The following is a 22,638-nucleotide window of genomic DNA, read 5'->3' as shown; positions in this document are numbered from 1 at the left end:
CTGATCTCCCTGTGCTATGTGGCTGCTTCCCACTAGCTATCTGTTTTACATTTGGTAGTGTATATATGTCCATGCCACTCTCTCACTTTGTCCCAGCTCACCCTTTCCCCTCCCCGTGTCCTCAAGTCCATTCTCTACGTCTGCGTCTTTATTCCTTTCCTGCCCCTAGGTTCTTCAGAACCACTTTATTTTAATTCCATGTACATACGTTAGCATACGGTATTTGTTTTTCTCTTTCTGACTTACTTCACTCTGTATGACAGACTCTAGGTCCATCCACCTCACTACAAATAACTCAATTTCATTTCTTTTTGTGGCTGAGTAATATTCCATTGTATATATGTGCCACATCTTCTTTATCCATTCATCTGTCGATGGACACTTAGTTTGCTTCCAAGTCCTGGCTATTGTAAATAGAGCTGCAATGAACATTGTGGTACATGACTCTTTTTGAATTATGGTTTTCTCAGGGTATATGCCCAGTAACGGGATTGCTGGGTCATATGGTAGTTCTGTTTTTAGTTTTTTAAGGAACCTTCATACTGTTCTCCATAGTGGCTGTATCAATTTACATTCCCACCAACAGTGCAAGAGGGTTCCCTTTTCTCCACACCCTCTCCAGCATTTATTGTTCGTAGATTTTTTGATGATGGCCATTCTGACCGGTGTGAGATGATATCGCATTGTAGTTTTGGTTTGCATTTCTTTAATGATTAATGATGTTGAGCATTCTTTCATGTGTTTGTTGGCAGTTGTATATCTTCTTTGGAGAAATGTCTATTTAGATCTTCTGCCCTTTTTGGATTGGGTTGTTTGTTTTTTTGATATTGAGCTGCATGAGCTGCTTGCAAATTTTGGAGATTAATCCTCTTGTCAGTTGCTTCATTTGCAAATATTTTCTCCCATTCTGAGGGTTGTCTTTTTGTCTTGTTTATGGTTTCATTTCTTGTGTAAAAGCTTTTAAGTCTCATTAGGTCCCATTTGTTTATTTTTGTTTTTATTTCCATTTCTCTAGGAGGTGGGTCAAAAAGGATCTTGCTGTGATTTATGTCATAGAGTGTTCTGCCTATGTTTTCCTCTGAGAGTTTGATAGTGTCTGGCCTTACATTTAGGATTTTAATTCATTTTGAGTTTATTTTTGTGTATGGTGTTAGGGAGTGTTCTAATTTCATTCTTTTACATGTAGCTGTCCAGTTTTCCCAGCACCACTTATTGAAGAGGCTGTCTTTTCTCCATTGTATATTCTTTCCTCCTTTATCAAAGATAAGGTGACCATATGTGCATGGGTTTATCTCTGGGCTTTCTGTCCTGTTCCATTGATCTGTATTTCTGTTTTTGTGCCGGTACCATACTGTCTTGATTACTGTAGCTTTGTAGTATAGTCTGAAGTCCGGTAGCCTGATTCCTCCAGCTCCGTTTTTCTTTCTCAAGTTTGCTTTGGCTATTCAGGGTCTTTTGTGTTTGCATACAAATTGTGCAATTTTTTCTTCTAGTTCTGTGAAAAATGCCAGTGGTAGTTTGATAGGGATTGCATTGAATCTGTAGATTGCTTTGGGTAGTATAGTCATTTTCACAATGCTGATTCTTCCAATCCAGGAACACGGTATATCTCTCCATCTATTTGTTTCATCTTTAATTCTTTCATCAGTGTCTTATAATTTTCTGCATACAGGTCTTTTGTATTCTTCGGTAGGTTTATGCCTAGGTATTTTATTCTTTTTGTTGCAATGGTAAATGGGAGTGTTTTCTTAATTTCACTTTCAGAATTTTCATCATTAGTGTATAGGAATGCAGGAGATTTCTGTGCATTAATTTTGTATCCTGCTACTTTACCAAATTAATTGATTAGCTCTAGTAGTTATCTGGTAGCATCTTTAGGATTCTCTATGTATAGTATCATGTCATCTGCAAACAGTGACAGCTTTCTTCTTCTTTTCCGATTTGGATTCCTTTTATTTCTTTTTCTTCTCTGATTGCTGTGGTAAAACTTCCAAAACTATGTTGAATAATAGTGGTGAGAGTGGGCAACCTTGCCTTATTCCTGAACTTAGTGGAAATGGTTTCAGTTTTTCACCATTGAGGACATGTTGGCTGTGGGTTTGTCATATATGGCCTTTATTATGTTGAGGTTAGTTCTCCCTATGCCTACTTTCTGGAGAACTTTTATCATAAATGGGTGTTCAATTTTGTCAAAAGCTTTCTCTGCATCTATTGAGATGATCATATGGTTTTTCTCCTTCAGTTTGTTAATATGGTGTATCACATTGATTGATTTGCGTATATTGAAGAATTCTTGCATTCCTGGGATAAACCCCACTTGATCATGGTGTATGATCCTTTTAATGTGCTGTTGGATTCTGTTTGCTAGTATTTTGTTGAGGATTTTTGCATCTGTGTTCATCAGTGATATTGGCCTGTAGTTTTCTTTCTTTGTGACATCCTTGTCTGGTTTTGGTATCAAGGTGATGGTGGCCTCATAGAAGGAGTTTGGGAGTGTTCCTCCCTCTGCTATATTTTGGAAGAGTTTGAGAAGGATAGGTGTTAGCTCTTCTCTAAATGTTGGATAGAATTCGCCTGTGAAGCCATCTGGTCCTGGGCTTTTGTTTGTTGGAAAATTTTTAATCACAGTTTCAATTTCAGTGCTTGTGATTGGTCTGTTTATATTTTCTGTTTCTTCCTGATTCAGTCTTGGAAGGTTGTGCTTTTCTAAGAATTTGTCCATTTCTTCCAGGTTGTCCATTTTATTGGCATATAGTTGCTTGTAGTAATATCTCATGATCCTTTGTGTTTCTGCAGTGTCATTTGTTACCTCCCCTTTTTCATTTCTAATTCTATTGATTTGAGTCTTCTCCCTCTTTTCCTTTTTTTTTCCTTTTTTTGCCATATGTGGGCCTCTCACTGCTGTGGCCTCTCCTGTTGCGGAGCACAGGCCCCGGACGGACAGGCTCAGCGGCCATGGCTCACCGGCCCAGCTGCTCTGCGGCATGTGGGATCCTCCCGGACCGGGGCATGAACCCACTTTCCCTGCATCGGCAGGCGGACTCTCAACCACTGCGCCACCAGGGAAGCCCTCCCTTTTTTTCTTGATGAATCTGGCTAATGGTTTATCAATTTTGTTTATCTTCTCAAAGAACCAGCCTTTAGTTTTATTGATCTTTGCTATCATTTCCTTCATTTCTTTTTCATTTATTTCTCATCTGATCTTTATGATTTCTTTCCTTCTGCTAACTTTGGGGTTTTTTGTTCTTCTTTCTCTAATTGCTTTAGGTGTGAGGTTAGGTTGTTTATTTGAGATGTTTCTTGTTTCTTAAGGTAGGATTGTTTTGCTATAAACTTCCCTCTTAGAACTGCTTTTGCTGCATCCCATAGGTTTTGGGTCGTCGTGTTGTCATTGTCATTTGTTTCTAGGTGTTTTTTGATTTCCTCTTTGATTTCTTCATTGATCTCTTGGTTATTAAGTAGTGTATTGTTTAGCCTCCATGTGTTTGTAGTTTTTACAGATCTTTTCCTGTAATTGATATCTAGTCTCATAGCATTGTGGTCAGAAAAGATGCCTGATACGATTTCGATTTTCTTGAATTTACCAAGGCTTGATTTGTGACCCAGGATATGATCTATCCTGGAGAATGTTCCATGAGCACTTGAGAAGAAAGTGTATTCTGTTGTGTTTGGATGGAATGTCGTCTAAATATCAATTAACTCCATCTTGTTTAATGTATCATTTAAAGCTTGTGTTTCCTTATTTATTTTCATTTTGGATGATCTGTCCATTGGTGAAAGTAGGGTGTTAAAGTTCCCTACTATGATTGTGTTACTGTCGATTTCCCCTTTTATGGCTGTTAGTGTATGTTTTATTTATTAGAAGCCTGTCAGTAGTCCAGCTTGTATTCAAGGGGAAGGGCATATACAAGGGTGTGACTGCCAGGAGGTGTAGACCCTGAGAGGTCACGCTGTAAACTGCCTTATTTGTTATGCTTAATTCTGGTTGGATCTTGTTAATAGGTTGCTTTCACATCTGGGGCAAGGTATGAATGAAGTAGGCTGAGAGTGAATGTCTGTTATGGAAGGTGTTTGCGTGGAGAAAGGTTATGGAAGTGAGTTATGTTTCTTATCTTTTAATCTTTGATGTCTAGGGCCTTTTTTTTTTTTTCTTGTGGTTTGCGGGCCTCTCACTGTTGTGGCCTCTCCCCTTGCGGAGCACAGGCTCTGGACGCGCAGGCTCGGCGGCCACGTCTCACGGGCCTAGCCTCTCCGCGGCATGTGGGATCTTTCCGGAATGGGGCACGAACCTGTGTCCCCTGCATCGGCAGGCGGACTCTCAACCACTGTGCCACCAGGGAAGCCCTAGGGCCTTTTTTAGTAAAAAAAATTCTGGAAACACTTTGAGATGGGTCGCTAGCAAGTTAAGCTTATAGGTCTGAATGTGACTCAGTGAGTCACCACAAATAGTCTTTATGAGAAATGAAGCGTTTCAGATGTAGAGGATGGCCACTGCCTTATTTGCTTGGTGTAGTATGGGCTTGCTTATTCATATTTGAATCCTGAAGCTGTTTTTGATTGCAATGTTGTGTGGTGGATGGGATGAATACTTAGTCTTTGTATTCAAGATCCCCCGCCTCCTCCCAATTCTGTGTTTGATTGCAGCAAATAACTTAGTGATATTCTTAATCACTCACTTAATGTCATATGGAAAAATAAACACATTTTCCTCCTGGTTTTATACACATCGTGGTGTAATTAACTATAAATCCAGCATGACATCATCTAAATCTGTATTCACCCTCTTGATTTTTCCATTCATGTATTTAAGGAAACAGCTTTGAAGGTACTCGTTCATCAAATAGGCAGGGGTGAAGGGGAGGAGGCAGTGACAAATCAAATACGTGAGTTTAAAACATTTTTTATTAAGCAATTTTGTTTATTCAGTCTATCAGCTTTAGTCGTTTTTTTTTTTTTTCTGGTGTAATTTGCATGACTATGAAATGAGAGCTGTCCAGTTGAAATGTTGAAATAAACAAGTTTGGGAAAGGGGATATAAATGCCAATCAAATCACAAAATCTCAGTGATATTTGAGAAACTAAAAATTCACATAAAAAGATGGATTATTCAAAGCTGAGAAACTGAATATTTATATTTCTGCCTCTAAGAAAATGAACTCTGTGGAATGAAATGACATCATCATCATTTAGGAATCTTGTGGTTAGACATTTAATATGCAGAGGAAGGTTGGGTTTATGAAGGCACTTCTGATGCTAAGGAAAATATTGGGTGTCATTGTTTTTCCAGCAGCTCTTTTCGCCTCTGCAAGTTGTAGTTATTAGGGAAATGAATAGTTTATCAGAGTAGGTAAACCATTTTCCCTGCTTTTTTTGTGTTTACTGTTTTTTCTTAGTAACTGTTTTGTTTTTAACTATTTGTTAAAAATTTGAAGCTTCCCCATTATTTTTTGAATACTTCATTTTTAAGAGTAGTTTAGATTCATAGCAAAATTGAGAGGAAAGTACAGAGATTTTCCATATACCCCTTGGCGCCCCCCGCCCCCCCCAATGACAGCCTCCTCCATTATCAGTATCACTCACTAGAGGGGTACATTTGTTAAAATCGATGAACCTACATTGACACTTCAATAATCAAAGTCCACAGCTTACATTAGGGTTCACCCTTTGTGTTGTACATTCTACGGGTTTGGACAAATGTATAATGACACGTAGTCATCATTAGAATGTCATAAGGGTATTTTCACTGCCATAAAAATGCTCTGTTTTCTTCACTCCCTGCCCCCCTTCCACTAATCTTTTTACTACTTCCATAGTTTTGCCTTTTCCAGAATATCATATCGTTGGAATCATACAGTATGTTGCCTCTTCAGATTGGCTTCTTTCATTTAGCAATATACATTTATGGTCTCTCCATGTCTCTTCATGGCTTGATAGCTGGATTCTTTTTAGTAATGAATAATATTCCATTGTCTGGACCTACTGGAGGACATCTTGGTTGCTTCCAAGTTTTGGCAATTATGAATAAAGCTGCTATAAAAATCCACATGTAAGTTTTTGTGTGGACATAAATTTTCAACTCCTTTGGGTAAACACCAAGGAGTGCAATTGCTGGATTGTATGGTAGGAGTATGTTTAGTTTTATAAAAAAAAAAAACTCATCAAACTGTCTTCCAAAGTGACTATACCAGTTTGCCTTCCTACTAGCAAAGTCTGAGAGTTCTTGTTGCTCCACATCCTTGTCAACATTTGTTGTTGTCAGCATTCCAGATTTTGGCCATTGTAATAAGTGTGTAGTGGTACCTCACTGTTGTTTTAATTTGAATTTCTCTGATGACTGTGATGTGGAACATCTTTTCATAGCTTATTTACCACCTGTATATCTTCTTTGGGTGTCTGTTAAGGTCTTTGGTCCATTTTTTAATCAGGTTGTTTGTTTTCTTATTGTTGAGTTTGAAGAATTGTTGTACATTTTGGGTGACAGTCCTTTTTTCAGATCTGTCTTTTCAGATGTTTTCTCCCAGTCTGTGGCTTTTCTTCTAATGCTCTTGGCAGTGTCTTTCACAGAGCAGAAGGTTTAAATTTTAATGAAGTCTAGCCTACCAAGTATTTCTCTCATGGACTGTGCCTTTGGTATTGTATCTAAAAAGTCATTTAAAAGTCATACTCAAGGTCATCTAGGCTCTGTTATCTCCTAGGAGTATTATGGTATTGTGTTTTAGATCATAGGTCTATGATCCCTTTTGAGTTACTTTTTGTGGAGAGTGTAGGGTTGTACCAGCACCATTTGTTGAAGAGACTGTCAGTTCTATTGCCATTATGTATCCTATTTTTTTTAAAGATCTAATGTTTGGTCTTTGGAATACAGTAGTACGTGAAGTAACATAGCTGACATAGTACATAGCTGGCTCTTCTGTCTTATGTCAGATTTTTTTTTTTTTTTTCTGTACGTGGGCCTCTCACTGTTGTGGCCTCTCCCGTTGCAGAGCACAGGCTCCAGACACACAGGCTCAGCGGCCATGGCTCACGGGCCCAGCCGCTCCGCGGCATGTGGCATCTTCCCAGACCGGGGCACGAACCCGTGTCCCCTGCATCGGCAGGCGGACTCTCAACGACTGCGCCACCAGGGAAGCCCTTATGTCAGATTTTGAGATGCGTTTGGACAGAGAATTTCATTGTGTCACAAGAATTACTGTGACAATCGGAATTCTTTTTCTTGTTTTCATGTAATTTTGAGGGATTGTGATGCCTCATAAAAACTTATAAATTCATTTAAAAATCTTTCTTGGTATTATATAGCTTATTCTAGATGAAAAGTGCAGTAATAGACTGTTACCTTTAAATTTTGCCTTCAGATCCCATAAATCTTCTCCTTACCTGTAGAGCGCGAGGTCCCTGACAGTGCTCTCTGCTCTGCTGACAATTTGCTCTCCCCTCTGCTGGCCTGTGTGAGGGCTTCCTCCCTCCACAAAGGCTGAACGTACTGCTTTTACTGCTAAGCTCCTATTTTCAGGGTGGTGTTGCATTTACCTGGTAAATTCTGACCCTGTGTCAGAAGGCTAAGGCGGTTCCCTGGGCCTGTTCACTCCTATAGTAAAGGCCGTGGGGGGCCTTCTTGAGAGTATGTCCCCAGTCTTACTGACTTAGTCAAAACTATGACCCTAGGGCTTCCCTGGTGGCACAGTGGTTAAGAATCCGCCTGCCAATGCAGGGGACACGGGTTTGAGCCCTGGTCTGGGAGGATCCCACATGCCACAGAGCAACTAAGCCGTGCGCCACAACTACTGAGCCCGTGTACCACAACTACTGAAGCCCGTGCACCTAGAGCCCGTGTTCCTCAACAAGAGAAGCCACTGCAATGAGAAGCCTGCGAATCGCAATGAACAGTAGCCCTTGCTCGCTGCAACTAGAGAAAGCCCATGTGCAGCAACGAAGACCCAACACAGCCAAAAATAAATAAATAAATTTATAAGAAACAAAACAAAACAACTATGACCGTAAAAGTAGAAGTTACAAGCCAAGGATGAGGGGGAAATGGGCCCTTGGCAGGTCTGGGAGATAATTTTTTTTTTTTGAAAATAGTGTTTTGTGATATGCTGAAAATCAAAATATGAGACAGCTACCTCTTTGCCAACGTATAGAACCCACTATGATTTTGTTCTTTTATTTTTTAAATTAATTTATTTATTTTTGGCTGCATTGGGTCTTCATTGCTGCGCGCGGGCTTTCTCTGGTTGCGGCGAGCGGGGGCTACTCCTTGTTGTGGTGTGCAGGCTTCTCATTGCGGTGGCTTCTCTTGTGGCGGAGCACGGGCTCTAGGTGGCGGGCTTCAGCAGTTGTGGCATGCGGGCTCAGTAGTTGTGGCTCAAGAGCTCTAGAGCACAGGCTCAGTAGTTGTGGCACATGGGCTTAGTTGCTCCGTGTCATATGGGATCTTCCCAGACCAGGGCTTGAACCCGTGTCCCCTGCATTGGCAGGTGGATTCTTAACCACTGCACCACCAGGGAAGTCCTATGATTTTGCTCTTAATTTTGCTTTTTCTGTGCTCTAGGGAAAGAGCAGGTCTTCTAAGGAGGAGGGCGTAAACAGAGCATGCAAGCTGACATATAGAACTCACGTGTGTTTTGCTGGGTCGTTCTGGTGGTCCTTGACATCTTAGAAAAGATAGAAAAATCAGATAGAAAAGTCAGAATGAAAATAGTAATTTGAAGAGCATGAGCCAATCTCATGAAAGAAATCCCAATTTAAAAGTACCATTTGCTCAAACAAAACCTTGTTGCACTCCCCCAGGAGAGGAAGTGGACAAAAAGCCGACATCAGTTGTCCAAATAACCCAGGTTGATGGTCAGTGAATCTTGAGACCGGCTGCAGTTGGGATGTTCCATGACAGGCCAGCTCTTGGTTTTCAGGTTAAGGTTGTAAAACCGTGCTGATATCAGGGAGCCGACATTGAGATTCCTGCCGGCTGCTGAGAAAGCACGTGCTCCGTGGCTTCTCAGAAGGAGGCTGAGGGGTGTGTTTATCATCACAGCTACTTATAGGATGAACTCAGGTCTAGCGGCCCAGCTAGAAGTTTTAGACATTGGCAGATGTGGGGTCTGAGGTACTTAGACAGTTATGCCGCCCGCTCCTTACCCAGGGGGAGAGGAGCCTTGAAAATCCAGAACATTTAGTTCTGACATATGTAAAGGATAGTGTGCTTTGGCTAACTGCATTTTATCTATTTGAATATGTTCTATTTAAGATATGTGAATATACTGGTTTTTATGAAGCAATCTTCTTTTTTTAATAGATTTATTTTGTTTATTTGTTTTTTTGGGGGCTGCATTGGGTCTTCATTGCTGCATGCAGGCTTTCTCTAGTTGCAGCTAGCAGAGGCTACTCTTCGTTGTGGTGCACGGGCTTCTCATTGCGATGGCTTCTCTTGTTGCGGAGCATAGGCTCTAGGCGCACAGGCTTCAGTAGTTGTGGCACGTGGGCTTCAGTAGTTGTGGCGCACAGGCTCTAGAGCGCAGGCTCAGTTTTTGTAGTGCGCGGGCTTTGTTGCCCCACGGCCTATATGAAGTGATCTTATTCTTTATCTTTTTCTTCAGATTATGATTTACCTTATCGACAAGGTACTTCCTGAAAGCTATTTTGTCAACAATCTCCGGGCACTGTCTGTGGATATGGCCGTCTTCCGAGACCTCTTGAGACTGAAGCTCCCGGAATTATCTCAGCACCTGGATACTCTTCAGAAAACTGCGAACAAGGAAAGTGGAGGTAGTGATGATTCAATGCTATTTTACCTTTGAAAATACTTTACTTCTCTGGTTCCACTGTACATAAGAGCCTAAACCTTGAATGGAAATATGTGTTTTCAGATATTTCTATTGGTGAGAGTTTAGTGCAATGAAATAGATTTCTAGAGAACAAAAACAAAACTAAAAACAAAACCAAGAACAAAAAACAGAGGGGCAAATGTTGAACCTCTAACTGGTTATGGTTAGGAACTCAGACAAGAACCTAATACTTCACCAGTGCCAGATCACCAAGTATATATTGTACTGTAGGTAAAGAAGGGTATCCGTGTCTTGCCATCTAGTTAAACTGCTTTAAGTTGGCACCAAAACTACAGGAGTTTTTTAAAACTGAGCTACAGGTACAACTTAGCACAGACTGTGGTTTTGCCTCAACCATTGATGTTATGGAGAGTGGAATATGTATTTTCATAGAGTTGTAGGAGATAAAAGCAGTCCTTTGGACTGAGTTCCTTTGATTCATTCATGCGAAGGGTATTTAGATTTACTTGAGATGAATGGGCCTGGTCTTGCTGGAGAAGGGCTCTTCTGGACCTCTGTTTAGAACCTGAGCCCTGCAGGAATGGACTGGGCTGAGTGGGGCGGTGATGGAGACAGCTCTGCAAGCAGCTCTGCGTCTCCTCCATCTAGCCGGCTTTGTCCAGCTTCCCAAGTACCTGAGCTCGTAGCTGTCATTATACCCACTGCTTGCACTTCCCCGGCTGTGCTCAGGATACCAGAAATAGAATAGTCAGAAGTTTGCTATGTTTCCTTTAAATGGTTGCCAGTTCCTGATCCATGCATCTAAATCTGGGAAAATACGAAAGGATTTTGAGGACCCTATCTATGATTAAGATACACTGGAAATTTTAGTGACACCTGAGCGTCTGTAAGCATTTTCTTCTAACTCATTTGAGCAATCTTACTTAATTTGGCTGTGCAGTATACTTGTGAACCGATGGGGATTTCATAAAGCTTCCAGAGAGACCAAACTTTTCTGTCCCGGAGTCAGACACACTTTTACTGGGCTCCATGTTTCCCCTAAATGCCCTGTACTTGCTTAAGTGGTGACCTCAGATTCTAGTCTCTGAACAAAGATATTCCTTTGTTCATAGGTAAGAAGCAAGAAAATGAGTGCAGGAGAACAGATCTTGTTTTGCTTGTACTTGGGTAACTGCACCTTCTGACTGTAATTTGGAGGGAGGATTAGTCCAAATATCTAAATTTTTATATTTCATTAAAATACACGCTTATGTGATCACAGGAAATGGGAGGGGACTCTTTTTTTAGTGAATCCAGAAACTTCAAAGTGAGCTGGATCCCAGGTCTTTAAAACTGGGTATAGTTTAGTTAAAAATATTGTAAAATTTCACTTTGCTTGATCTCCGAGTATTTTGGGATTTTCCAGCTTTATTTCTGTTACTGATTTCTGGTTTAATTCCATTGTGGTCTGAGAACTATGTATAAATTAAGAAGTAGACAGGTAACTGCTAATGAGCAATTTTATTTTTATCGGCAGCATTTGAATAAAGGTAGGCTTTAGGAGGTTTTGAAAATCAACTTTTACCTTTGAGAGGTTAAAATCCTTTTTATCCTGTTTTCGGTAAGGAAAACATCCTCCTTAATTTTCAGCACCCCACAATAGGTAGAGCCAAATTAAATTTTAGGTTAAGATTTCTGAAATATCACAAAGAATCTGTGAAGTTCAAATTATTGAGATTTTAATTAAACACACCAATGTTCTTCAAAAAAAAAAAAAGGAAGGACAAAAGGAGGAAGGAAGCAGAATTTAGAGATATAAAGAAATCAGTCAGGAAATAACATATTTGGGTGGACATGGGAGACTGAAAGAGGGTATTTTTATATCTTACAAGTTGTCGATTCTGGAGAGATGTAGAGTGTTTGTTTTATTTCAGGTGGATATGAGCCCCCACTTACGAATGTCTTCACGATGCAGTGGTTTCTGACTCTCTTCGCTACGTGCCTCCCTAACCATACGGTTTTAAAGATTTGGGATTCAGTCTTCTTTGAAGGTTCGGAAATCATCCTAAGGGTGTCGCTGGCTATCTGGGCAAAACTGGGAGAGTAAGTGATTTCCCACTGCTGTTCTTTTCTGTGGTGTTGAGGGCCTTACACCATTTTTGTGCTCTAACAAGTAAAGGATTGCTATTTAGGTTTGAGGAGGAGAGAAAGTTGTGAACTCGGTGCAATTGCTTCTGCCTTCTGAACTCTCAGCTGGCTCTTCTGTGAATGTTGGGGGCAGAGAAAATCCATTTTACTGAAGGAGGCAAGCTGTTTCCAGCCTGTAGGTCTCCTCCTCCTCAGTGCTGGTGTCCTGCCTGGTCCGAGCTGTCAGCATCTTTCCTGACACTGGTTGGGGAGAGGGAAAGGAATGTAGGTGGAAGAGAAACAGGCAGATCTGGAGAGGACTGGGTGGGTTTGTTGGTTAAGACTGCAATTTGGCTTATGTTTGAATCTTTATAATTTATTTTGTGAGCTGTGATAAAATCAAATGAGATAATATGTGTAAGGGTATCTAGCATGGTGCTTGGTACCTAGTCAACAGTAAAACTTATTTCATTTCATCAAGAGTTAATTCTAGGGGCTTCCCTGGTGGTGCAGTAGTTGAGAGTCCGCCTGCCGATGCAGGGGACACGGGTTTGTGCCCCGGTCTGGGAGGATCCCACGTGCCGCGGAGCGGCTGGGCCCGTGAGCCATGGCCACTGGACCTGCGCGTCCGGAGCCTGTGCTCCGCGGCGGGAGAGGCCATGGCAGTGGGAGGCCCGCGTACTGTAAAAAAAAAAAAAAAAAAGTTAATTCTATGTTGCAATTATGTTGCTATCTATTGCTATCTATGCTATCTATGTTGCTATCTATTACTACTAAACAGCTTTTACTTACATCCTTGTCTAGTAGCAGAGCTGAAAAAACTAGGGTATTTTCACCTATCTCTAATATATTATGACTTACATTAAAATTCTGCCTTTGGGGTACTGGAAGAGACATCAGGATGACGTCGTTGCAGTTTAACTGAAGATGCAGAGGATTTTTTAAAAAAAAATTATATTGGAGTATAATTGCTTCACAATGCTGTGTTAGTTTCTGTTGTGCAACAAAGTGAATCAGCCATATGCATACATATATCCCCATATCCCCTCCCTCTTGAACCTCCCTCCCACCCTCTTTGTGGTCATAAAGCACTGAGCTGATCTCCCTGTGCTGTGCTGCTGCTTCCCACTAGCTGTCTGTTTTACATTTGGTAGTGTATATATGTCAATGCTACTCTCACTTTGCCCCAGCTTCCCCCTCCCCCCACCATGTCCTCAAGTCCATTCTCTATGTCTACGTCTTCATTCCTGCCCTGCCACTAGGTTCATCAGTACCATTTTTTTTTTTAAGTTTCCATATATATGCGTTAGCATACGGTATTTGTTTTTCTCTTTCTGACTTCACTCTGTATGACAGACTCTAGGTCCATCTACCTCACTACAAATAACTCAATTTCATTTCTTTTTATGGCTGAGTAATATTCCACTGTATATATGTGCCACTTGGAGATGCAGAGAAGTTTTTAATGTTTCTTTCCTAGAGCTGTAAATGACTTGATTGGGTACCCATAGACGACACGGATCAAAAACTTTTTCAGTAGCCTTTTTATCTATGACCAGTTGTTTCCTTGGAGACTTGCAGTAATTTTTACTTTTTGTAAGAAAGATCCACTGACTCTCAATTCAGGGATTAAAAAAAAGTCATTGTTGTGTGGAAGTATTTTTAAATATCATATAGCTATCTCCTTTGCCTTTGTTTTATTGTACATAGCTTTTCAGCTAGGCAAATAAATTCATCTGTGCGGGGTTTGTTGTGCTATTTACTTATCTGATTACTTTCTTCCGATGTCTACCTCTTTCTGCAGTCACATATTTCCAACCCACTCTACACCTCGTAAACTCTTTGAGCTTTGATAATTTCTCTATCAAACACTGTCACACTCTAACTGGTGTGATAGTTACTGAGTAATTAACTTATGGGGTTAAAATGCTAAAGCACTTTACTGTATGCTGAGTCAGTTGCGGTCCCCTTTTTGTTAGTGCTTAATTATGGGGCAGGAGGAAAAGAGGTGGTTCTCATTTTATTCCCATCTATCCATTATCTGTAGGATCAGAATTTATTCATGTGGTCATCCCAGGGATGGCACACTGTTGAAATAATAGTAGCTACACTTAAAATCCAATATTCATGGAGTGCTTGCAAAGGACAGGCATGGTTCTAAGCACTCTAGATGTAAAATTAACTCATTTAGTCCTCACCATCATCCTATGAGGTAGGTACTGTTATCATCCCCATTTTATAGATGTGGGCACTGAGGCACAGAGAAGTTAAGTAAATTGCCCCAAATCACCGAGTTAGTAAGTAGAAAGGCCTGATTTTGAACCTAGGTACCTTGGCTCTATAATCTGTGCTTTTAATAATGTGAATCTATTGCTTATAAATAGCTCCTGTTTATGAAGTTCAGGGATCTATGAATCAGACTCGTAGAATTTTAAATGTTTCATAGTCTTTGCTTATTATAATTATACACGTTTTGAGCGTGCAGCTTGTTAAACGAAAGGCAAGGCAACCAACATGTATACAACATCAAGTACCTGCCGTGCCGTCATTGTGTTAGGAAGTTTACACACATCATCTCATTCGATTCTCCCCACAACCCTGTGAAGTAGGTAGGATTATTCTCCCTGTCTTTTCAAGTGAGAAAACTACCCCAGGAAGGCTAATTAACTAGCTCATTGTCCCACAGCTAACGAGTAGTGGAGCTGGGACTTAATCCTGGATCTTTCTGACTGTAATCAGTCAGACTCCAGGGCCTGTAATCTTGTCCACAAACTTTCCATTGGAAAAATCGTAAACAGTATGCAGGTGATCTCCAGCTTATGTGTTCCTGAGTAACATATGTGCCTTGTGTATGGTTATCCATGGGACCCTTCCCATCACCCTGCTTCTGCAACGTGAAATTTCCTCCTTTGCTCATACCAGCGGTACTTTTGGAACGTGTAAGCTGTAGACCATCTACTTAGCCCCACTGGCATCTCTTTCACATGTCCTTTCTTTTCTGATCTGACTGCCTTGATTCCCTCCCTCGTTGCCTCATGCCTGGCACTGTCCTCCCTGGCCTCCCCATCGTACCCCGAAATCGCCATGCCACCTCCCGGGCAACCTTGCCAAGGGCATGTCTGTTCCCACACTCCATATTAAAGGCCTTTCAGTGACTCTTGTCCCGAGGGGGCTCAGCAGGCAAGGGAGGCCATTGCGATCTGCTCTCTGCACCTCTCTGCCCTCAGCTCTCCCTGTCGCCCCCAGCTGTGCAGCCGCTCCCATGCTGGTGGTGGGGACCTACATGCATTTCCCCCGGTAGTGCCTTCTGTCTCCTGTATCCACATCTTTGGGATGCTTTTTCCACCTTGTCAACCTGCAGAATATTTTTCAAAACTCATCTTAGGCATTACTTCTCTTCCTCGCTCTTCCTGCCACTCACGGGATAAACTTAACCACTTTATTTATGCCCACGTGCTCGGTATTTTTCATTAACACATCAGCCGTTTATTTCATTTATTTATTTACATGATTGTGGCAGTGGGATTTGAACAGCACTCCAGAGCATGGAATTTTCCCATCATCATATTGGTTTTGGATGGCTCTATGGAAATCCCCTAACCTTAGTGTATGCCAAAGAGCATGTCTTATGATTGGTGGGCAAATAGAGTTATCTTGCTATACAAAGAATGTCATAATAGATAAAACAAATACACAGGTCTCTTTGCTTTGGGTTATTCCTTCCCCCTCTAGAAGAAGGATTAAAGTCTCACCTGTCTCACAGGATGGGAGGTGACATATTCTTTATTTACATGTCGAACCAAACACAAGAAACAGGGTGTAATTTCCAACTAGCAGCAGTGTCCTGAGAAGGGCTGAAAAGACTACCTGTGAAAATATCCTGTGGACTGATGAAATATGCAGATAAAGTTTTTGTATATTTCATCTTTCACTTCTACTGTGGTTTGATTTCAGTCTGTCAATGCCACTGCAGTTTGCAGATCCAGAGAAACAGATTCCCTCTAGGGAATAATTGTACTTGGGCACCCAATTTCCTGGTTATAATTGCTGATCCGTGATGGGTATTCTGATGTGTAGAATGTGTCACATGGAAACAATAAAGATGCCACAGATGGGGCTGTGAGTCAGCGGAGCAGCATAGCAAAGGTGGGAACTCATCCTAGAATAAGTACCTTTACATTGTCCTTCGAATTTTTAAAATCTTTTCTCTGCCTAAAACAGGCTGTCCTGTGAGTGTATCATAGGATTTTGACTTTTGTTGGTTGCTAACTTGGTCAATTTGATGGCAAGAGAAAACATGTCTCGTTGCGCCTGCAGCATGTACCTGATAGCGTGGGTATCCTAAACAGTTCCTTTTTCTGTCCTTTATCTAGGCAGATAGAATGTTGTGAAACAGCAGATGAATTCTATAGCACCATGGGGCGCCTTACCCAGGAGATGCTGGAGAATGATCTCCTGGAAAGCCATGAACTCATGCAGGTGAGTGGGCAGTGCCACCCCCCTTGGCTCGGGGGACCCTGGTACCGTGGGAGCAAGCAGTGCGAGAGCAGCGATCCTGGGAAATGTATTTTCCCAGTCCTCAGATGTAGTTTTTCAAATGACCAAGAGTCTATATATAATTTGTTAAGCATCTAACTGTGTCACAAGAGGAAGGAAGAAATGGATATTCGTTACGGCTTTCGTTCCAACTGTGTTGCTTAAAAATCATAACGTGCAATACAAAAACAAACCAAAAAACCACCAGAACACCTCCTCCCTCACCCCCCAAATCACCAGGTATTTGTTCTGAATCTGATTCTTAGCTGCAAAGGGAGACATGTGGGGAGAAATAATTATTTCTGAGAAGGGATTATTGAGGATAAAAAGGAGATTATTCTAATCAGCATTTTGGTTTATTTGTTTTGCCCACATTTGCAACTCATGTTATTACATATGAATCATAAATTTCAAAATGGAAGACTTGAAGGGTTTGGTCATTTTTCTGGCATGTTGCTGTATCTCAAGATTACATTCTCCAAATCATTAAAATTGGCAGTGAGTATAGAAGAGATAACGGATTTGTCAACACGCTCTCTTCCATTCGGCTCTATAACATGAGTTTTCTGCAGTCTCCTCCCGCTTTTTTTTTTTTTTTTTTGCGGTACGCGGGCCTCTCACTGTTGTGGCCTCTCACGTTGCGGAGCACAGGCTCCAGACGCGCAGGCTCAGCGGCCATGGCTCACTGGCCTAGCCGCTCCACGGCATGTGGGATCTTCCTGGACCGGGGCACGAACCCGTGTCCCCTGCATCGGCAGGCGGACTCTCAACTACTGCGCCACCAGGGAAGCCCTCCTCCCGCTTTTGACCACTGCTTCTCTTGCTAGTTCTTCCTTCATCCTGCCCACTGACCAACAGTTGGTCTTGTCCAAGGTTGTCCTTGAGCCTTAGTTCCTTCTTTCTCTGTGGTTTCTCTCTCCTTTTTTTTTTTTTTTTTGGTGTCAACTTTCATGTTGGGTTCCATGCCTGAGGTCATTTCTGGGTGGTGGAGCCCAGTCAACAGGTTAGAAAACAGAGACTCAGGCCCTGATTTAGGACTTGTCAAGTGAAGAGGTTCCAGTTCCTTTGCTTGTATCCTGGTACCTCCAGCTCTTTCTCAGAATCCCTCACTTTTAGCAGACAGCTGCCCGATTCACTGAGAATACTGACCACCTGGTATAACTTCCCTGAACATTCATATTTTGTATTTCATGTTTTCTTTGCATTGTCATCTGGTCTTTCTTCCTTCCTGTCTGTCTCAGAGGTGGAACGCTCTATCTGCCCCTGACCTCTGTGTTCTGATTTCAACTCCTCTTACACGTCCTGGGCTGCTGCTTCATTGCTCATTCTCTCTCTTAGAGGGAAGGGCCTTTTATTGAACATTGTTGTGGATGTGAGGTCCAAGCTTGGCATTTTCCACGTGTGAGATCCTTTACATCCTACAGAATTGCCTGGTTCACATGCCCCAGGCGGGACTGTGAGATCTCATCCCTTCTCCCTCACTCATGAGACTACAGTGACTACTCACTGCCTACAACACAAAGCATGGCTTTCTCAGCTTATCCTCCAGTGCTCTCGACTGTCCGGCATTAACCCATCTTTTCAGCCATAGTTCCTATTCCTCCCTTTTGTACCCTTGACCTCGTCTAGTCAAGTCACACTGTCTTCCCTGTTCCCAGAAAGGCCTCCTCTACACCTTTGCTCTCTCTGTTCAGTCTTTCTCTTCTCCCTTCACGTGTTTCAGGCCTGCTTCCTTGTGAAATGTCCAGTTCAGACGCCATCTTCTTTGTGAAACGTTCTGATAGTCTCGGCTAAAAGCGTCTCCTTTGCCTCACCACATTTTCCTTGTACCTCTTCTGTGAGCCTTCATTATATTCTACCTTGAGTTGAGGTTGTATCTTATTTCCTCTGTAAGTTCCTTAAGGACAGGGACTGTGCTTTGCTATTAACACATAGCACTTTGCCTTTTACTGGTGCTGCACAATAAATGTATTAATTCATTAAGCAAATATCTATGGAGAGTCTGCAACTAGTTTTCTGCCTTCTCTTTCTCAGTAAATGTTTGCTGAATTAAACCACACTCAGAGATGATGGCCCTCCTTCTAGGGTCCGCCTGCTCTAATACAATCCTCACTTTGCTGCCAGAGCATTTGTCCACACTTACTGCTTTGGTCATTTTATTGTTCTTCATAAAACCTTTTGTGCTTCCTTGTTATCAACTGCAGTAAATAAAATGTTTCAGCCTAGTTTTCTAGGCCCTGTATTAACTTCTCCAAATATTAAAAGAACATCTCTCTCTGTCAGAAGCCTTTCTTGAGGGAATTAATATCTGGTTTTACCTTTTTTTTTTTTTTTTTTGTGGTACGCGGGCCTCTCACTGTTGTGGCCTCTCCCGTTGCGGAGCACAGGCTCCGGACGCGCAGGCTCAGCGGCCATGTGGGATCTTCGCGGACTGGGGCATGAACCTGCGTCCCCTGCATCGGCAGGCGGACTCTCAACCACTGCGCCACCAGGGAAGCCCTGGTTTTACCTTTAAAGATGGATAGGAGTAGGTCGGGGGTGTGTGTGTGTGTGTGTGTGTGTGTGTGTGTGTGTGTGTGTGTGTGTGTGTGTGTGTGTGTGTGTGTGTGTGTGTGTGTGTGTGTGTGTGTGTGTGTGTGTGTGTGTGTGTGTGTGTGTGTGTGTGTGTGTGTGTGTGTGTGTGTGTGTGTGTCTGTGTGTGTGTGTGGTGCAGAGCAGACAGGCAGTCCATGGCTGAGGGAACAGCATGAGACAAGGCATTGTCAATGAAAACCTTTATGGTGTGGGAAGGAAGCTACAGGGGTTTGGTATACAGGGATGGCTCGTGGGAGACCACAACCCATGGTTAGGAGTGTGGACTTGATCCTGGAGGTCAGTGGTTGTGAGGTTGTGCTTGCTGGAGTTCTTGGGCCTCTGTGGAACCTTTGGAAAGAGAAGAAGAGCTGTGGGCCTGAGAGGTTTTAGGGAGAAGAGGGAAATGGTCTCAGTTGTGTCTGATGTTGATTACAGGGGCAACTCTGTGAAGGGTGGACTTGAAGGGGTCACCATGGGGAGGCAGTGAAGGGTCGAAGCAAGAATGGAACAGAGGCAGTACTTAGAAGGTGAAGTTGACAGGACTTGGCCGTGGGAAGTGGACATGGGGTGAGGGAGAAAGACAGAACCAAGGACAGCCCCCAGGTTTCTGGCTTAGGAAGAAGAGGAAAAGTTCACGGGGGAGGAAGGTGGATTTGTCTTCACACTGGTTGCATTGGAGGTATTCTGTGGTGGCCCCATTTCTTACCTATCCAGAGGCGCTCCCCACTACTTCACAGCTAGCACCTATTGCACTGGCCATAGCTCTGTCCCCACCCAGTCCTCTGTGGGCCTTGCTCATCCCCATGACAGGGCTTGTGGTTCCCTCTGACACCCTATCTGGGCAGATCCTTTCTGTCTACCGGATCCTACTCAGTCTGTTCTCCCCTCCCCTCAGGCTCTGTCATCTCAGCCCTCATTGATGATACCTCTTCCCTACTCCTTCAGTACTTAAGATTGTCAGCAATTGACTTAATGTTCATTACAAATTATTTTATATTGTTTGGTATTTTTTCAAATATGTTAATCTTATCTAGCAACTTCCTTAATGACAAGGGCCTTGTATTACCCTGTATTCCCATAACATCTCATGTAGTGCTAAGAACCACCTGGTTGCTCAGTGCATACACAGAATTATAGACCATTAGAACTCGAGGCAGTGGTTTTCAAACGTGACTGTGTGTAAGCGGCATGTCAGGAGTGTATTAAAAGGCAGATATTTGGCCCGTGGGTGGCTCTGATGCAAGTGGCTTTGAGCTAACACTTAGACAAACACTGGTTTGAAAGAAGCTTAACAGTCCACTAACCTAATTCTGTCATTTTACAGAGAAGAAACTAAGACGTGGAGAGTGAGCATCTTGCCATATTCTTAGGTTGTCTAGTGGCAGACCCAGAACTGGGGCCCAAGCTTGACACCTGGCCAAGTGCTTCTCCTCACCACCCAACACAGGGCTTCCACCTTATTGAAAACATGACTTTCTAAAAGCTGAAATCCCTTTTAGAAGAATGAGGAACGTTTTATCTCACCTAAAGTTTAAACATTGCCAGAAGGAATGATAGATATGTTGAGGTACTCCATCTTTGTCCTTCAGGAATTTCCAGTCATAAGTATTAAGAGATGGGCTTCCCTGGTGGCGCAGTGGTTGAGAGTCCGCCTGCCGATGCAGGAGACACGGGTTCGTGTCCCGGTACGGGAGGATCCCACATGCTGCAGAGCCGCTGAGCCTGCGCGTCCAGAGCCTGTGCTGCGCAACGGGAGAGGCCACAATAGTGAGAGGCCCACGTACCGCAAAAAAAAAAAAAAAAAAAAAAAGAGAGAAAAGCGCACCCCTTCTTTACTCTGCTTTAAGAGAATCCTGGAAGGAAAAATGTAGGCTGTGGCTTGATTGATTAGAATTCCATTTTAGCAGCATTTCTCCTGCCGAGGGAAACATCTGGTGAAGATGAATTGAGCCTAATTTTGTACAATTTATGTTTTCATGTTTCTTTTAAAGCATGTCAATAATGAAAAAGAGAAATACAGCTCCTTTTCAGCAGTGCCTAAATATAAATGTCTATTTAAATGTGTGTTGGTAGTTTGGGCAGTAAATAGACTTGGTTTTCCTTGACATCGTAGAGTATTAAGGAGAGAAATGCTGAATGTCATTTCAAGCACTCTCTTTTCTGTACTCTTAAAAAAAATTAATTCAATGGCTGTGATCCAATTATGGTAGACTTTTAAGTCTGTCAGCAAACCTGAAATGACTCCAGATGAAAAATTTGGACTGCATACAGATCTTTATTTTCGAGCTGAAGAGATGAAAACGTTCTCCCTGTTTGGTCTTCCGTATTTTTTTCTGTTCTAGGGGCCATACGCAAAATAATCTACTGGGTTTTTTCCCCCTGCAAATTGCATCACTCTTATTTTACTAGTAATGGCCATTTAAAAAAAAAACAATGTTAGAAAAAGATATTGGGAGAATGCTGATAAAATAGTGTATATGGATTTCAGTAAGACTTTTGACAAAGTCTCTCATGAATTCTTTAAGAGTAATATAGAGAAAAGTTAGTTAGATGCTGTTTACTAGATGCGTTTTAGGTGCTTAGGAAAACCTAGCCCAAAATGGTTGTCAATAATTTACTGTTAGCTGCGGGGAGCTTTCATGTGCCATGAGGCAGGACCTGCCCTTGGACGGTTCCCTTTTTTGTATCAGTGATGAAGTAGAAATTACGTGGATGTGAATGCTTGTCCAGTAAAAGGTTACTGTTTGATTAATTAGTGCTGTCAAAATGAAACCGTCTGCCTTGCAGAATTGTGTGTGCCCGTAACTGCAAGTGTTTAAGCAGTGCCTTTATGATCATCTGTTGGAGATGCGTTAGAGGGAACTCCTGCTTGGGACGGAGGTTGAACTAAATTATGTTTAAATTTCTTTCTAACCCTGAGACCCTATTCAGGTACTATACTTTGGCTCTAAGATGATGAGTAAAATTCCTTTCTTGAAATCTGTTATAAATCTCTGATTTACACAGTTGGAAGTCTACAGTTTCTCAGGTATCCTGAGGACTGTGGTGGTGTGTGTGGTGTTCCTTCATGGGATAAACATGCCTGCCGACATGTGAGACCTTTAAATGAGTGAGTGAGTATATGCAGAGTACTCTTAGCACATGTGTTTCAGGAACACCGATGTATGCTTTGAAGGGCTAACTAAAAGTGAATTATAGCGAAAGGAAGACCAGGAATAGAGAATGCAGCTCAATGGAGCCAGTGTTCCTTTTGGTCCAGTGTCTTTAGCTGAGTCGCCCTTGAAGGAAGCTTGGTAAGACCCCAGACTGTTTACCCTGGAGCAGGATGGGACAGAGTAGGGGCAAGATGTACTTCCCTTTCTTTCTTTTTTTTCTTTTAATATTTATTGGAGTATAGTTTATTTACAATGTTGTGTTAGTTTCAGGTGTACAGCAAAGTGAATCTGTTATACATATACATATATCCACTCTTTTTTAGATTCTTTTCCCATATAGGCCATTACAGAGTATTGAGTAGAGCTATACAGTAGGTCCTTATTAGCCCTTTCTTTTCTTATACACTTCCTTCATGAGGCTGGACAAAGGAGTTTTCTGATAACTTTTAATAAAACTGGCAAAAATAAAACAAGTGAATCTTCAGCTA

General features: G+C 42.0%; 1 protein-coding gene across 3 annotated transcripts in view; it reads left to right on the top strand.

Annotated features, from left to right (window-relative positions):
- Window positions 1-22,638, top strand: part of TBC1D30 (TBC1 domain family member 30) — an 87,131-nt gene that overhangs the window by 49,734 nt on the left and 14,759 nt on the right. For all 3 annotated transcript variants that reach the window (XM_030866390.2, XM_060306178.2, XM_030866388.3), the window contains 3 exons: window positions 9,591-9,759; window positions 11,693-11,861; window positions 16,259-16,364. In XM_030866390.2, coding sequence (XP_030722250.1) covers window positions 9,591-9,759; window positions 11,693-11,861; window positions 16,259-16,364 — 444 coding nt within the window. The remainder of the gene's footprint in view (window positions 1-9,590; window positions 9,760-11,692; window positions 11,862-16,258; window positions 16,365-22,638) is intronic.

This window comes from Globicephala melas, chromosome 10 (genome assembly GCF_963455315.2).
Source record: "Globicephala melas chromosome 10, mGloMel1.2, whole genome shotgun sequence".
Classification (NCBI taxonomy): Eukaryota; Metazoa; Chordata; class Mammalia; order Artiodactyla; family Delphinidae; genus Globicephala; species Globicephala melas.
This window is presented reverse-complemented; position numbering and strand designations above follow the sequence as displayed.